The sequence below is a fragment of the Centropristis striata genome, chromosome 11 (assembly GCF_030273125.1).
Source record: "Centropristis striata isolate RG_2023a ecotype Rhode Island chromosome 11, C.striata_1.0, whole genome shotgun sequence".
NCBI lineage: Eukaryota > Metazoa > Chordata > Actinopteri > Perciformes > Serranidae > Centropristis > Centropristis striata.
In genome coordinates, this window is record NC_081527.1 from 4,809,390 (window position 1) to 4,826,153 (window position 16,764).

The 16,764-nt window shown below is 38.8% G+C and overlaps 1 protein-coding gene across 3 annotated transcripts in view; it reads right to left on the minus strand.

Annotated features, from left to right (window-relative positions):
• chd8 (chromodomain helicase DNA binding protein 8) overlaps positions 1 to 16,764 on the minus strand; it is a 43,862-nt gene extending 27,098 nt beyond the window's left edge. For 2 of the 3 annotated variants that reach the window (XM_059344635.1, XM_059344637.1), the window contains exons 1-10: positions 16,653 to 16,764; positions 11,990 to 13,044; positions 10,911 to 11,222; positions 6,452 to 6,565; positions 4,511 to 5,013; positions 3,209 to 3,320; positions 2,453 to 2,659; positions 1,993 to 2,061; positions 1,818 to 1,873; positions 1,616 to 1,733 (exon numbers count right to left, since the gene is read on the minus strand). In XM_059344635.1, coding sequence (XP_059200618.1) covers positions 1,616 to 1,733; positions 1,818 to 1,873; positions 1,993 to 2,061; positions 2,453 to 2,659; positions 3,209 to 3,320; positions 4,511 to 5,013; positions 6,452 to 6,565; positions 10,911 to 11,222; positions 11,990 to 12,943 — 2,445 coding nt within the window. In that variant the 5' untranslated portion in view covers positions 12,944 to 13,044; positions 16,653 to 16,764. The remainder of the gene's footprint in view (positions 1 to 1,615; positions 1,734 to 1,817; positions 1,874 to 1,992; positions 2,062 to 2,452; positions 2,660 to 3,208; positions 3,321 to 4,510; positions 5,014 to 6,451; positions 6,566 to 10,910; positions 11,223 to 11,989; positions 13,045 to 16,652) is intronic. The other variant, XM_059344636.1, reaches the window with a different exon arrangement.

Genomic DNA, 16,764 nt, shown 5'->3' on the forward strand with positions numbered 1-16,764 from the left:
TTTGCAACTCATTTAGCCGATTACCGATATTTTTTCCCATACAACTAATTGCAGAGATCTTCATCCCCCTTCATCTAGGGGGTCCGGGGGCCCCCGGGAGAAAATTTTGTACATTTTATAGAACAATGTGATCAATCTCATCCATTTTGAGAGCTAAATGTAAGCAAACAACTCACAGAACATTTTTCAGAGTCAACAGGGCTTTCCACTAGGACATGGAGCAGCCAGACTGTGTGGACTAGAGACATTTTTTTCATAAAAGCCCAAATTTGGTGCCTCTCACACATTCTAATGCCACTATTCCATCATATACACTGATCTTAATCATTGCCTATTTTAATTAGTTGTTGTAAAGGAGAATAAAGGTTCTTCTATGATTTATTTAAGGCATCTTATTTTGATAGTCTTCTTGTAAATTCTGTGGTGGATTCTGTGCTTTTATTTTGAAAGCTGCATTGTTTAGTGAGAGGAAGTAATAGTAGCTTTTTGTGATTAAAACCAAAACAACTTTAATTGCTGGCTAATGTTAGCTCGCGGCTAACGAACGGCATAATGCAACAGTGTGTTTGGGCCGTTTGGACCTCTGACAAGAGCGGACATGTTGATAGTGTTTAGATTGGTGCTGGTCGGGTGACAGACACTCTGCTGAGCAGAGACAAAACGCAAAATAACTTGATATTATGAATAGTGTAGATATACTTTCAGTAGATGAAATGTGACGTTAGCGCAGCACATGAGACAATAGCGGGGCACCAGTCTAGGAAATTAATGGGAACTCCTTACACCACTACGCCAAGAAGTAAGAATGTTGCCAATATCATCATATGCATTTTTGGTAACACTTTACAATAACCATCATTTATAAATGGTAAACAGATAGTTTATTAATGTTTAATCATCATTTATCAACCGTATATATGCCATCTAGAATGGTAAATACATAATTTATTAATGTTTAACTAACTACATCATTTATAAATGACAAATAGATGGTATATTAATGTATGTTTATAGTTACTTTACCATTAACAAACAATTAAATTACAATTAACAGTTTATTAATAGTTTTAGTTGCACTAATTTTAACATTTTTAACACCATATTAAGTATGTTAATGATTTTGAAATGATTCATATACCTTTAAGAAATTGGTTGAAAACATTTAAAGATTAAATATGTATAGCACTTTGTAAATGGTTAATAATTGGTCTATAAACCATCTATAAACATTACTTAGTTGGTTATTGTAAAGTGTTACCGCATTTTTTTTACCCATAAAAAAAATATACCGGTATAATCGTGAACGATACAATATTGCACACCCCTAAATTGCTTTCAAATAAAATACAAAAAGATACATCCTACTTAAAACTTGGATGATGCTCTCCCTGAGATAATCAATAACAATAATACCCACAATCAGGGCAAATTTGGCCGGGGTTGTGCATTTAATCAAGTAAGCAGCACCACAATATTTAATCGGTTTATGATATCGGCGGATATCGGCGTGTGTTATTTATTGTTGACCTGCTATCTCCCCCTAAACATCCACTGTCTTTGACCAGTAACAGGTGAAGCAGCTGAACTCCATCCTGACAGAAGACGAGCCTCTCACCTCCTGGAAGAGATGTCTCATCTGTGCGTGCTTCGTCTTGAACCTCTTGATCTTCTGATGGATCCTCTTATCTTTCTCCAGCTGAGCCAGAGTCGCCCACTCACAGTGTAAGTACGAACTGAGAACAAGAGGCCAGTTTTACTCATTTGGACGTCTTTACGAGAAAAAGTAAAATTGAAATTGTGAATCTCAAAACACTTACTAGTTCTTGTATTTGACAAAGAATTCCTCAATATTGGTGTACTGGCCCTGGGTCACCTGGAAAACAAGAAGAATAAGGTTTCAGGGGTTTTATTATTCTCAAACATTACACATTACACAAACATTAAATTAGCTGTAGAAATGCATTGGGATTCAATAATAATAATAAAACATACTTCCTTCTTGGTTAACCTCAAAGACAGAACTTTGTCTACAATGGCAGCATCTTCCTCACTTGGGTTTTCCTGTAAAAAAACAAATTTTCTTAATTTTCTTGTTCATTTTAATGTCTGGTACAACTAAAGGTACATTTGTTTGGACAAATATAATGACAACAACTAAAATAGCTGATAAGAGTTTAATTTAAGAGCAGATATCTAGACATTTAACATGGTTTTATTAATAATGATTTTGGTTTTTATCAACAAAATCTAGGTGAATGTCTAGATATCAGCTCTTAAAGTTTGATGTCTATGGGACACAGGAGGTAACATACAGAGAAAAACCAAAACTAGGCAGAAAAATGGCTGCTGGGACTGTAGGTTTAACTAGGTTCATCTTATTTGTTTACATGCAAATTAATAAACAGAGATAAACCTAAACTAATCCAACACTGCACAATCCGTGTCCACTCACCACGAAGAACTGCATGCTGGGTTGTCCGTCCACGTCCAGCTCCAGCTCCTGTTTGAGCTGCGCCGCCGTCCCGCCGCTGATGGACGCCACGGCTGCAGCCGTCGTCGTGACGTCGACGTCTTCCTGCTCGTCCTCGTCGTCGGTGATCTTGATGTCCAGGTCCTCCGTGTACTTCTTCCTCTTCACCACGCGGTTGGAGCGCCTCTGCTGGCCAGGAGGCAAAAACGGGTTAATGGAGAGTTTTTTTGTTTTGTTTGTTTTTTTACATTTATTCTTTATTATTATTAACCTCACAGATTACATTACACAGCTGATACTGGTAGGCCTATCTTATTACAGAGTTATGGTCAAGAGAAAAGAATAAAAGGAAAAAATCAGCATATAACATAGCTGTTACAATGCTTTTATTCTGTAATGTTAAATAAAGTGCTGAAAACAAAATCTGCAAAGTACATATTTGAATATTTGTAAGAGAAACAAAACAATATACATACATACACACATATATATATATATATATATATACACACACACATATATATTTATAGATAACATTTTATTCCAAAATAAATCAGCAAATAAACAGTTTTTTATTTTCTATAATGTGCTGTTTTAAGGAAGGGTGCAGGAGGGCACAAAATAAAATGTAAAAATCTGAAACTTCTTGTGGTCCAGAGGGTTAATCTGATCTTTTTTTTTTAAATGCACTGATGTGCGTTATGTGTGTATGTGTGTGTTTGTTGTGTGTGTTTGTACCGTAATCAAGTCTTCGTCCAGCGCAGCAGGAGAGGCGGGGCTCAGCTCCCCGTCAGAGTGGTCCGACGACGCGTTTCGCTTCCTTTTCTTTGCTCCCACTAGAGTAATAGTGCTGCAGGAGGACAGAAGGAAGAAGTCCAATGATTAATATTGTTTTGTTTATTGATTTGGACTGAGTGCAAAAAAAAGTGTGTCTAAAACAAGATAAAAACAGTAAATCTGAGGGAAATGATCTTGCTGCATGGACAGAATTTACCTTGACAAGATTTCTTAAATTAAGATTATTAATTTCTTATTTTAAGCGTTCAACATGCTTATTTCTAGATTTAATTCTTAAAACAAAATAAGTTATCTAACTTTTTTCTGTTTTTCAGACTATTTTTTCTGTTTTGCTGTCTCTGACAAGTAATTTTGTGTCTTTTTTTTTTGTCATTTTGTGTCTTTTTTTTGTCATTTTGAGTCTTTTTTTTTGTCATTTGGTGTCTTTTTTTTGTCATTTGGTGTCTTTTTGGTCATTTTGTGTCTTTTTTTTAGTGATGATTTCAAAGTTCTGGAAAAGTCCCATGTTGCATTGCAACACTCCCACATGTATTCTGATGCATTTCATTGGCCAAGAGCCCAAAAATAGGTGGAAAAAACTACAAATACTACAAAACGACGTATCCGCTTTCCCAGCTTTAATGGTAGAAATGTGGTAATGCTTTCCCGCCTTAAATGGGTTAAGGCAACCTGCAGACAAATACAGGATCAGCATGGTATCCACAGGGTCCAATAATGTGAATCTAATGCCTTAAAATTTACAAATTTAATTTTTTTTACAAATTAAAACATTTTTAAGAGCAAACTTAAGACTTATCTTTTTAATGTGGCTTTTACTTGAACCATTTTAAAGTATTTTCTGCTCATGCATCTTAGTGTTACAACATCTTCTCTTATGTATTTATTTGCTACTATTAATTAGTCTATATATATATATATATATATATATATATATATATATATATATATATATATATATATATATATATATAGACATATATAGATAGAGTGCTATAAAGTGCTTTACAAATAAAATGTATTATATATATATATATATATATATATATATATATAATACATTTTATTTGTAAAGCACTTTTCATAAAGAAATCTCAAAGTGCCACAGAAACCAGAAACAAAATAAACAAAAGACTAAGAGAAAAATCAGACACGTAAAATCAGCACTAGATAAAAAGACACAGGTAATAAAGTCTAATAGTAATTATGTCTATTAGAGAAGTTACAGTTTTCTGCATCACTTACTTTGTCTTAGTTTTGCTCTTGCTCTTGTTCCCGGAGCCGGGGATCACCGTTCCTCCAGCCACTCCCGTCGTTCCTCCGGGCGTCTTCACTTTGCCCTTTTTATCGGCTCCTCCTGTGGTTTTGGGCGTCGTTCCTCCAGCGACGGGACTCTTCTTCTTGCTTCCTCCTCCGCTGCTCTTCTTCTTGGCGGCCGACACCACGGTCACCGTTCCTCCGATCTCCGGGGAGGTCTGCGTGGCGGGCAGCTCGTCCTGGTTCAGGACTCGGGGCAGGTTCTTCTCGCCGCGCGCTTTGGCCCGAGCGATGGCTTCGGCCACGATGCGGTTGGCTTTCTCCTGCTTGCACAGGATCTCCACCCGCCGCACGGAGGCGGGCTCGCCGGGCGCCTTGGTGATGCGGATGGCCTGGGACGGGGTGGTGGTGGTGGTGGAGGGGCCCGCCGCAGACGTGTTGATCACCTTCACCACGGAGACCGTCCCGCCCGCCGAGGTCGCCGTGCTCGTCTGTGGGAAGGAAGGAGAACGTTTGAGATGTTTGCACAAACACCTAAAGCCTCTAGTGCAGGGATGGGCAACTTAAATGCTGCAGGGGGCCACAATTTTTCATGGCCACTACCACAGGGCCACATATAGGAGCGTGCACTTAACCAGATATGATGAAACTGCAATTTTAAATATGTTTACAGTGCAGTAACTTAACATATTTCATGCTCAAATGCATGTAAACTGCAAAAAGGTGTGTCTAAAGATAAAAACAGTAAATCTGAGGGAAATGATCTTGCTGCATGGACAGATAATTTACCTTGACAAGATTTCTTAAATTAGGATTATTAAATCTAGAAATTAATGTTTAAAATAAGAAATAAACTCTTAAAACAAGATAAATTATCTAACACTTCTAAATCTAAGTTTGTTTTATCTTAAGAACCAAATTATTTGCAGTGTATAACAGTATAAATAGGAATACAAAAGGTTTGAAGCAAATAAAAAATAACCACTTACTGTGATTTTTTTTTTTTTTCAGTGCAAGAACAGCAGACCAACATTAATGCAAGAAGTAATTTTGTGCATTTTTACACTTGCACTTTTAAGATTTCATGCTCAAATGCATGTAGTTGTACTGAGGGCCACTTCAAGTGAGGGTGAGGGCCGTATGTGGCCCCCGGGCCTCCAGTTGACCATCCCTGCTCTATATATTCGCATACATGTACAGGTGCATCTCAATAAAAAAAACACTATAAAAAACAGATAATATAACCAGATTTTCATATTTCTAAAGCTCTTTAAACAAATTATTCATGAAGAATGCTTCTGTCAAGAAAAATAACCAGATCTAAGTTTAAAATAGTGATATTTAATTCTACATGTCTCATTTAAAGTGTACAGGATCATCTCTATAAATTAAAATATGATAGAAAAGTCAATTTCCAGTAGTTCAAATCAAATAGCCCATTAAACGTTTTATGTTTTTTTGTAATATTAAATTTTTTTGAGACACTGAATTTTAGGTCTTCATTAAATGTAAGCAATACTCATTATAATTATAATTATAACAACAAAAATAGCTCGTTAGAGTTCAGTTTAAGAGCTGATATCTAGACATTTTCCATGGTTTTCTTAATAACCTTGATAATAACCAAAATCATCATCATCAAGAAAACCATGTTAAATATCTAGATATCAGCTCTTAAATTAAACTCTAACGAGCTACTTCTGTCCAAACAAATGTGCCTTTAGTTGTACCAGGCATTAGAATGAACAATAAAGTGAAGAAAACAAGGGTTGTCTAATATTTTTTTCCATGACTGTATAAATAAAATGTGTTATTTCCACTTTTTGAATTGAACTACTGACATAAATACATTTATTTTCTATCATATTCTAATTTATTGAGATGCACCTGTATCCAAACATAATGAAATGTCAATAAGCAGGTATCTACCTGTGGCTGCAGCAGCATCTTAAGCGGCACCGCGACTCTCTGTCCTCCTTGGCCCTGGGAGATCTGCAGCACCTGAGGGCTGCCAGCGTTCCCAGTTCCTGAGACCAGTTGGTACTGGGAGAGGGAGAGAAGAGAGATGTCAAGTCACAGTCCTCTTAGAAAAGAACCAAAGACCAAGATCACAGAACATGAATCTAAAAAAAGCCCCGTGTCAGGTTAGATGTAGCACAGAAAAGCTGTTTCAGTTTATGATCTGAGAATTTGGCTTCTCAGATCTCACGTCAGATTTGGAGATTTTAAAGACACTCGGAGGTTTTGTGAAATCTACCTGTTTGGCGTGTTATCAACAGTCAGATAAGAGCTGGATCAGTTTCATCTTTGTACTGTGGTAAGGATATCGGTCCGGGGATTTTTTTTTTCAGGCTGGACAGTTTAACACCTCCGACAGAGCTATGCTAACCACTTTCTTTAGCTTCGACTGATGTCTGTTCTAAACACACAGAGGTGAAACTGACTGTTGATATTTTCATAACCAACTCTGGATAAGGCAGCAGACAAACATTAGGCAAAAAAAAAGACAAAAAAGGCCAAAAAAAGACACAAAATGACCCAAAAAAGGCACAAAATGACAGAAAAAAAACCCTAAATTACTTAAAAAAGAAACAAAATGACAGAAAAAAGACAGAATTACCAAAAAAGACACTAAATGACCCCAAAATGACCCCAAAAAAAATACACAATTACTAAAATAAGACACAAAATTACCAAAAAAAGACACATAACTACCAAAAAAGACACAGAATTACCAAAAAGGCACAAAATTACTATAAAAAAGACACAAAATTACTATAAAAAAGACAGAATTACCAAAAAGGACACAAAATTACCATAAAAAGTAATAAAAGGGACTTTCCACACACAACACGGTAAAGTGCCATTCATATAAAACTCACATTAAACTTTCATATCAAGGTGGAGGCCTCAAAATACCGTCACGAGGGCCGCAATTGGCCCGCAGGCCGCGAGTTTGAGACCCATGCTTTACACCGTTTAACTGATTATTATGAACTGGTCAAACTTTTTATTGTCGGTTAAGTTATTAATTAACATCCTGCAACATTTAAGGTGGCTGTAAATAAAGCCACAAGAGTATAAAATAGCAATAAACTAAACTAAAGCACACTCAACATGAATATCGCCTCCTTAATAGATATGAAAATGTAGCAACTTCAATATGGTTACGTGGAGATATGCAACTTAAAAAGCCAACAATGGATATGCAGATATAAAGAGCGACATTGCTGTTTTTAAGCTGAAATCATTCAGTGCTTTATAATAAAGAAGTCTGATTAAATTCCTACAGTTTTCTTTATCTCTGAGTTTTTGTAGAGATAAATTCAAAACAATGCATGTCCTTATATGGCTAACAAAAGAAGCTAGCGTTAACATTACTTGCTAATAGTTAGCAGGGATAATAAAGGTACGTTCATCATTTGGACTGATCTGTCCCGGCTGCACTAAAGTAGCCATTGTGGAGCCTCTGTGGTGTACTGTAACAACACATGCAATATTAATTTTGTCTGTCTGAAACAAGCAGAAACATCGACTCTAGTCCAACCATTGTTTAGCCAACTAAAACACTGGTTACACAGAGCAGCAACATGTTGAAAATCATCGTCTCCTGGGGAATGGTTAAAAGCCTGACCCAGTGGATTGGGAATCGCTTCAGCTTCTATAATTGTCAGAGAATAACTCCTCCTTTTAATTGCATTAATAGAAAATAACTAGAAGATAACAGCTCTTTACACACCATCACACAAGAGAACTGCAGAGTAATTTGTCACAAATAAAAGAAGGAAAACAAACACAGTTTGTAGGATTTCAAACTGGTACTTCCAAATATATAATAATAATAATAATAATAATAATAATAATAATAATAATAATAACGTGCACCCTGGGTGATCAATCCCAAGTGGACAGCTCTTTGTACAGGTGTGAACGCACTCAAGAGCTATTGAGGACTAGGGCTGCCAACTAATAATATAAACAATTCAAATATACAAATATATACACTAGGGATGCTCCGATCGATCGTTATCAGCCAATATGGACCACCGAACAGGTTGATCGGTGGGCTCTCAAAGTGTCGATCAGAAAAGCTGATCGATTATATATATATATATATATATATATTTTATCATTTATTTTTTTATTTTTTTTATTATTTTATTATTATTATTGTTTTTAATTTATGTATTTTTTTTATTATTTTATTTTATTTTAATTTATTATTTTATTTTATTTTAAACATTTTTATTTATTTTTTTTTACACACAAGACAGTTTTTCTCCGCGTGACAAATTATATGAAATTATATATATTTACGCGCGTGACGTAAATGACCCGTTTTTTCTGCTCTCATCATGAATGAAGCCGGCAGCATGACTTCTCCGGTCTGGAATTTTTTTCACAGTTCCCGAAAAAGATGTAAAACTCGCGACGCCAAAATTCCAGGAGGTGGTATCCAACAACAACAAGTTAATACAACCTTATAACATTATCCCACATTTGAGAACGCGCCACACAACAGAATATGGCGAGTAGAGAAACAAACCGGGCAAAACAAATCCCAAAGTCACTCAGCTCACCGTAAGTGAAACGTTTAGACGTTGATTTTATTTCATCTGTTGCTCTTGACAGGGCATGTAATGTTTACATAAATAAAAAGCTGATTGTGGTACATAAAGATCTGTATTGTATTTACTACTTATTTTAGAACAATTATGGTTTTAACACTTTAGGTGGTGCACAAGGCTAGATTGTAAATACAGGACAGTGAGGATTATTATTAATCTCCCATCGATTCTGTGATCGGTTATCGGTAGATTTATGATTCCTGAATGAAGCATCATTGAGTCTCTCCATCAGCTTCCCTCTAAAGTTCTGGCTTGAAACTACATGCCAGATTTTTAAAAAAATATTCAGACCGGAGATAATGTCAAATATATTTAGTATAAAAATATAAAACTAGATATTATCATAATTTTACCTGTTATATGTAATATTTGCAACCTGTATTCATATTTGCAATATTTAAAATTCTGTGTTTTCACACATAATTTTCAAGATCAGATTTTTTCTTTTTTTTTTTCCTTAGTTTCTTTTGGGTTCAAAATTTGATCAAGTGAGTCAAAGTTAAAAATTAATCATCAGGACATATAGGTGAGGTAACGCTGAAAAAACTGATACCAACATGGCATGGTGAAGATTTTTTCACAGGTTTTTTTGACGGACATAGTAGCCCAAGATTTCAGAGGGTTAAGATCTGATCGTTCAGACCACATAGGAATACAGGAAGATGCAAACATGAAGCACATTGCTGCCTGCTGCTGCATGTCTCATGTCACAGAAAAAAGTGAGTGTGGATCTTGTGTTTTGGACGTTATAATCACACTGTCGGTTAAGCATCTATTTTTTAGTTCTGGTGTTACTAAAACTAAAACGTTGTATCTGGATACGTTACTCATTTTCAAAAGTATCGTGTTATTATTAGCCGTTAGCCGCAGCTAGCAATAAAAGGCTGACGTCACATTAATGATTATAAACAACGTAAATAAATAAATCAGGCACGTAGTATGCCCATATTACGTTAATTGACACAGTGTCAGTATACATAAGCATTAAGAGTTAATAAGTTTACATAAATGTTGGTGACTGAAAAGTGTTATTTTCTCTCTTGAAGTCCCAGAATGAAGCAGAGAAAAGTCGACTTATCAAGCTTGCCTAATATTGTGCACAGCATACAACCTCCAAATATTGTTCCAATTGTTATTGTTTATTGTATTTATTTATTTTTTGCACTACATCAGACCTGAAGCTTGTTATCATAGTTGTCATAGTTTCTTTTTGCACAACTGTTTTTTATTATAAATATTTAACCTGTGCTTCTGTTCATTTTTACATGTTGCATTTTTCTGGTTAATAAAAATATTTCTGTTAAATTTTGGGGTCTTTGTTTTTATCCTTGTGGTATCGAAAATGGTATCGAATATTTTCCTGAGTATCGGTATCAAGTTGAAAATTTCGGTATCGTGACAACCCTACTTGCTATTTTATTTCTCATTAAAAACACCTCTGTTAAATCCATTACATCTGGTTTATGTTGCCTCCTTTTACCCCTTTTAGAGCTGCTGGATGTAACATTCAAGTTCAGAAAATAGACACCAAATGATGTAGGAGCATGCTGCAGACTCTCCTGTATGTGTCTCCTCCGTATTTAATTGCGTTTTTAACAGGGAAGTGAGAGCCAATCACAAGTGATAACTCAAGAAACACGTAGAGAAACAATCCAGTGTCAGGTGTGAACCAACACACTCAGAGCTGTCACAGTGATGGGATCACCCAGGTCACATGTCTACAGCAGCTCTGAACAGCCTCTAAAACACTCGTTTCTCACCTTGACTCCTCCTTGTTGGTTGGGCTGCTGCTGCACCTGCAGCTGGATTGTGAGGACTTTGGGCTGCCCCCCTGCCTGGCCTGCAGCCCGAGCCTGGGTCAGGGCTGCTAGCTGGCTTCCCTGAAGCACCAGTTTGCCTCCGGGGAGCTGTCCCAGTACCAGCCTAGTGGGGACCTGCTGCTGCTGCTGGGCTCCTTGGGCCGTCTGAACCTGCTGAACTTGTGTGACCTGCTGCTGGCCTTGACCCGCTGCAGCAGAGCCGGCCTGGGAGGGCTGCTGGAGGACCAGGGTGATCCGCTTTGCTTCACCACCCTAGAATCAGACACACAGAATGAGACTCATTATGACACTTAACTCTTAATGGGTCACTCATTGAAATACTTGTAAATTCCAAATTTCAACCCTAGAGAATATTGGAGGATATTACATACAGCCAGAATGTGTAAAAAAAACAAAGGGACCCGGGGGAGGGGGGTAATATTTTGAGGAAAAAGTGAGAAAAAATCTGTGAGAAAAAAGTAGTTTTCCCCCCACTTTTTTCTCGTAAATCTGCTACTTTTATTGCGCAGATTTGCCACTTTAAATCTCTTAAATCTGCAACTTTTTTTCTTGTAGATTTGCCACTTTAATCTAGTAAATTTGCAAAGTCACTGGAGAATAACTGTTTGTACGACTGTTCCTTGCAGATTTTTTTTTTTCTAAATTTTTCATTTTTACATTGGAGATCAAGGTCAATAAAGGTAATATTATTATATTATTATCATACTGATTGGTCAGATGTCATGGTGTCACTGTCTGTGACGTAGCCTGATCTTTGCTGATTAGCTGGAAGAAATCCATGTGGTTCTACGACCAAACAGAGAGACATGGGGACCCCATTTTAACATCCACTTAAGTTACCAAATATAATTCTTCGCCTGTTAAAGGGTTAAACAAAACAGCGAAAAAAATGCTGACCTAAAATTACAGCTGGTAAAACTTGCAATGACACTGATAGAAACCATAAAGCCTCTCCAAACGTCACCTGCTGTCTGGTTAACATGTTGTGGTCTAACTGTAACAGAAAAGGTTTTGCTTACCGCTGTTTGGGCCTGCATGGCTGGCTGGAGCTGCACCTGGCCCTGGATCTGAGTAGCCTGGGCCTGAGACTGGACTTGGACTTGAGTCTGGCCTTGAGCCATCTGTGCCTGGGCTGGGATCTGCACCTGGACCGTCTGGCCTTGTGTCTGCTGGGGCATGGAGGTGAGCAGCACCTGTTTGACCGGCCCGTTGGGAGACTGCAGCAGCCTCTGCACCCCTGCAGCACCCACTTTGACTTGAGCTTGTCCCGGACTCGCCTGATTCAAGACCGTCCCCCCCTGCAGGATGGACATGCCCGGTTTAAGAGGAGTGCCAGACAACACGCGGATGACCTTTCCGGTGGTCTGGCCTGTGGCTCCTGATACAGTCTGCAGCACCTGGGCTTGGCCCTGGGGCCCTTTGAGGATGACTATTTTCCCCCCAGCCTGCTGTGTGATGGCAGCGAGCTGCTGAGCAGTGAGCTGGTGAGTTATCTGTGTGAGCTGCTGCGTGGTGGCGGTGGTGGTGACCGGGGAGCTGGACACAGTCAGAGGGGAGCTCAGCAGGACGGTGCTACTGGTGGCCACGCTGGTGCTGCTCACTATGGGGATGGTGGTCTGGGTCTGAATCTGAGGTACGGGTTCAACGGGGGCCGGAGCAGGGGCTGGGGCCACAGTGGGAGCTGCAGCTATGGAAACAGTCTGAGCGGTCGCCACTTGCACTGGCTGCTGCTGCTGCTGCGTGGGGACTTGAACGGGGGCGGGGGCTTCCAGGATGGCGGGAGCTGCTACAGAAACGCCGAGTCCTGCGTCGACCGTGAGCTCGGACTCGGTCGGCGGGTCCACTTGGCCCAGCGCCAGCTTAAGGGCCTCTTCCACGGGGTCCGAGGAGCCCTGAGAGAAAGAGTCGTCCGGTAGGGCATCCAGGTTAAACAGGGGTGTGTCCTCAAAGAGGTCCATGATGGGGTCCGCCATCTTGCCCACTCCACACAGGGAGACGGGCACAACGTTAAAAAGACTCCGAGATGGAAGCTAAATCGTCGCAGTCCAAATCTTCTCAACTTTTAAGTAAACAGCTGGAAAAAGAAGAAAAACACTGATGTCAATAAGGCACAAATTAACGATTTAACATTATTCAAACAAATGCTACACTGACGATAATACAGCTGTTTTTTGGCTATGTCTGCTGTTTGGGGTCCACAGTGAAACATTGTGATGGACAATGATGTCACCCACCTGACCCATTATGAAAGCAAATCCACAAAATATGTGTTAATTTACCACCAGACCTGAACTGCAGGTCATTAAATTCAATGCATTGTAACAATCTTGGTCAATACGATGTCCCAACCCTATTGTACACACCGACCAAGATTTGATGTGCCTCATTCAATAGTTTCAGAACGCAAAATACCAAGAAGCAGACAGAAACTTGGCAAATGTGACTCTTTGCGGCAAAAGCTCCCTGTCTTCTTTTGGGCTCAAATTTAGTTTCCTTGCCTCTCACCATCACCCATTTAGTTTAGTTTAAAGGTCGACCGATATATTGGTCGGCCAATATTTGCGTTTTTTACTTCTATCGGTATTGGCTGATATGTGCGTGCGTTCGCCAATCAATTAGCCCATTTCACTGAGCCAACAGCAGAGCAACACCTCCATTCTCTGGTGAGCTGCTGCTGATACCGGAAAAAAGAAAAACACATCAAATATGTGGATCATCTGAGGCGCCACCACCTCCAGGCCTAGAACAACATACACATTGTTTGCTATCCAACTGTTAATATGTTGTTTTTATTTTGATGATAAACGTTTCTTTTTTTGTTTAAATTAAGACTTGTGTAACATTTGTTATCATCGTGTCATTTTTATCATGTAAATGGAGGGAGAAAAGGCAATATCGGCTTCAAGAATCTGCCCAAAAAAAATCGGCAGCACATATCGGGGATCGGTTAATGTCAAAATAATCGGCATCGGCCTTAAAAAACCCGTATCGGTCGATCCACTACTTTTAAGACACGTTTATCTTCTTAAGAGCTGTGCCTGAAAGTTCACCCTGCTCTGACTTAATTGCATAACACCACTTATTCATTCAACATTCATGAAATAAAAGAAGAAAAAGAAGCTCAATAAACAAACGGACCACCACTGGGTTATAAGATAATACGGTTTCTGAAAATAACATGCAACTTTTGTCAAACCTCGTCCATAAAAGCCCTTCTAACGTGGAATTAAAGGCTTCATAAAACACACCCAGACAGGTTTAAATGAAAAAATATGAAGCGATACTAGCAAAGGAGGCTTTGGGTGAATGAAAGTAGTTGTTGGAGGAGTCAGATGAGGAGGGTACTGATGCTGGAGCAGACAGAAACTTGGTAAATGTGGCCAATTTAGTTTCTTTGCCTCTCACCATCACCCATTTAGTTTAGTTTGGTCCCTAATGCACATAAAGGATGATTTTTTTTCAATATCACAGACAACTTTTTATATGAAAACACACTTTTAACACACGTTTATCTTCTGAAAGTTCAACCTACTCTGAGTTAATTGCATAACACTAAAACACACACACACAGATAATACTTTTTTTGAAAATAACATGCAACTTATGTCCACCTCGTCCATAAAAGCCCTTCTAACGTGGTATTAAATGCTTCAAAAAACACACCCAGACAGGTTTAAATGAAAATATACGAAGCAATACTACCAATACAATGTCCCAAACCCTATTGTATACACCAACCAAGATTTGATGTGCCTCGTTCAATAGTTTCAGTTTCCTTTTGAGCTCCAATTTAGTTTCTTTGCCTCTCACCATCAACCATTTAGTTGAGTTTGGTCCCTAATGCACATAAAGGATGATCACAGACAACTTTTATATGAAAACACACTTTGAAGACACGTTTATGCCTAAAAGTTCACCCTACTCTGAGTGAATTGCATAACACTATAACACAAATAACATGCAACTTTTGTCCAACCTCGTCCATAAAAACCCTTCTAACGTGGTATTAAAGGCTTCAGAAAACCCACCCAGACAGGTTTAAATGAAAATATACTAAGCGATACTATCAAAGGGGGCTTTGGGTGAATGAAAGTAGTTGTTGGAGGAGTCAGATGAGGAGGGTCCTGATGCTGGAGCAGACAGAAACTTGGTAAATGTGGCCAATTTAGTTTATTTGCCTCTCACCATCACCCATTTGGTTTAGTTCGGTCCCTAATGCACATAAAGGATGATTTTTTTTAAATATCACAGACAACTTTTTATATGAAAACACACGTTTATCTTCTGAAAGTTCACCCTACTCTGAGTTAATTGCATAACACTATAACACACACACACAGATAATACTGTTTTTGAAAATAGCATGCAACTTTTGTCCACCTCGTCCATAAAAGCCCTTCTAACGTGGTATTAAAGGCTTCAGAAAACACACCCAGACAGGTTTAAATGAAAAAATACGAAGCGATACTAGCAAAGGGGGCTTTGGGTGAATGAAAGTAGTTGTTGGAGGAGTCAGATGAGGAGGGTACTGATGCTGGAGCAGACAGAAATTTGGTAAATGTGGCCAATTTAGTTTATTTGCCCCTCACCTTCACCCATTTGGTTTAGTTCGGTCCCTAATGCACATAAAGGACAACTTTTTATATGAAAACACACTTTTTACACACGTTTATCTTCTGAAAGTTCACCCTACTCTGAGTTAATTGCATAACACTATAACACACACACACAGATAATACTGTTTTTGAAAATAGCATGCAACTTTTGTCCACCTCGTCCATAAAAGCCCTTCTAACGTGGTATTAAAGGCTTCAGAAAACACACCCAGACAGGTTTAAATGAAAATATACGAAGCGATACTAGCAAAGGGGGCTTTGGGTGAATGAAAGTAGTTGTTGGAGGAGTCAGATGAGGAGGGTCCTGATGCTGGAGCAGACAGAAACTTGGTAAATGTGGCCAATTTAGTTTCTTTGCCTCTCACCTTCACCCATTTGGTTTAGTTCGGTCCCTAATGCACATAAATGATGATCACAGACAACTTGTATATGAAAACACAATTTGAAGCCTGAAAGTTCACCCTACTCTGAGTGAATTGCATAACACTATAACACAAATAACATGCAACTTTTGTCCAACCTCGTCCATAAAAGCCATTCTAACGTGGTATTAAAGGCTTCAGAAAACACACCCAGACAGGTTTAAATGAAAATATACGAAGCAATACTATCAAAGGGGGCTTTGGGTGAATGAAAGTAGTTGTTGGAGGAGTCAGATGAGGAGGGTCCTGATGCTGGAGGAAGCTTTCTGTCCTCTCTGCTGCTGTTGCAGTCTCTCTAGTCTGTAGCATTAGCTCGCACCGTGACCAAGATGTGCCTGTTACAAAAGCGTGCGTGGCACCGAAAACATTCCCATTCTTATAGGCGTGATGTATTTCTTGTTTGGAAACGTCTCCCCACTTCTCTGTCATTTCCTACCAACCATTCAGTCTAACCGGACTCCTTCACCCTCATCAACAAACCGGACCAAACCAAAGCAACGTGCCACAATAACCAGACAGGCTTAGGCCGCGAGACTGTTTGTTTCGCTTGGTCTGCGGCTATTTTTCGGCAAAGATACATGAAAATAACCATCATATCCACTGCCCTAACTCTCTCAGTAATAATTTCGGGGTGCTAAATTTACCTTTGCATCGACACACATGGCTTTCTCCGTCTCACAACACTGTACGGTTACAGGAAACGGCCAGGGAAGAGCAGGAACTAACATTCTGCCAGAGAAAGCGTAGAATGCGTGC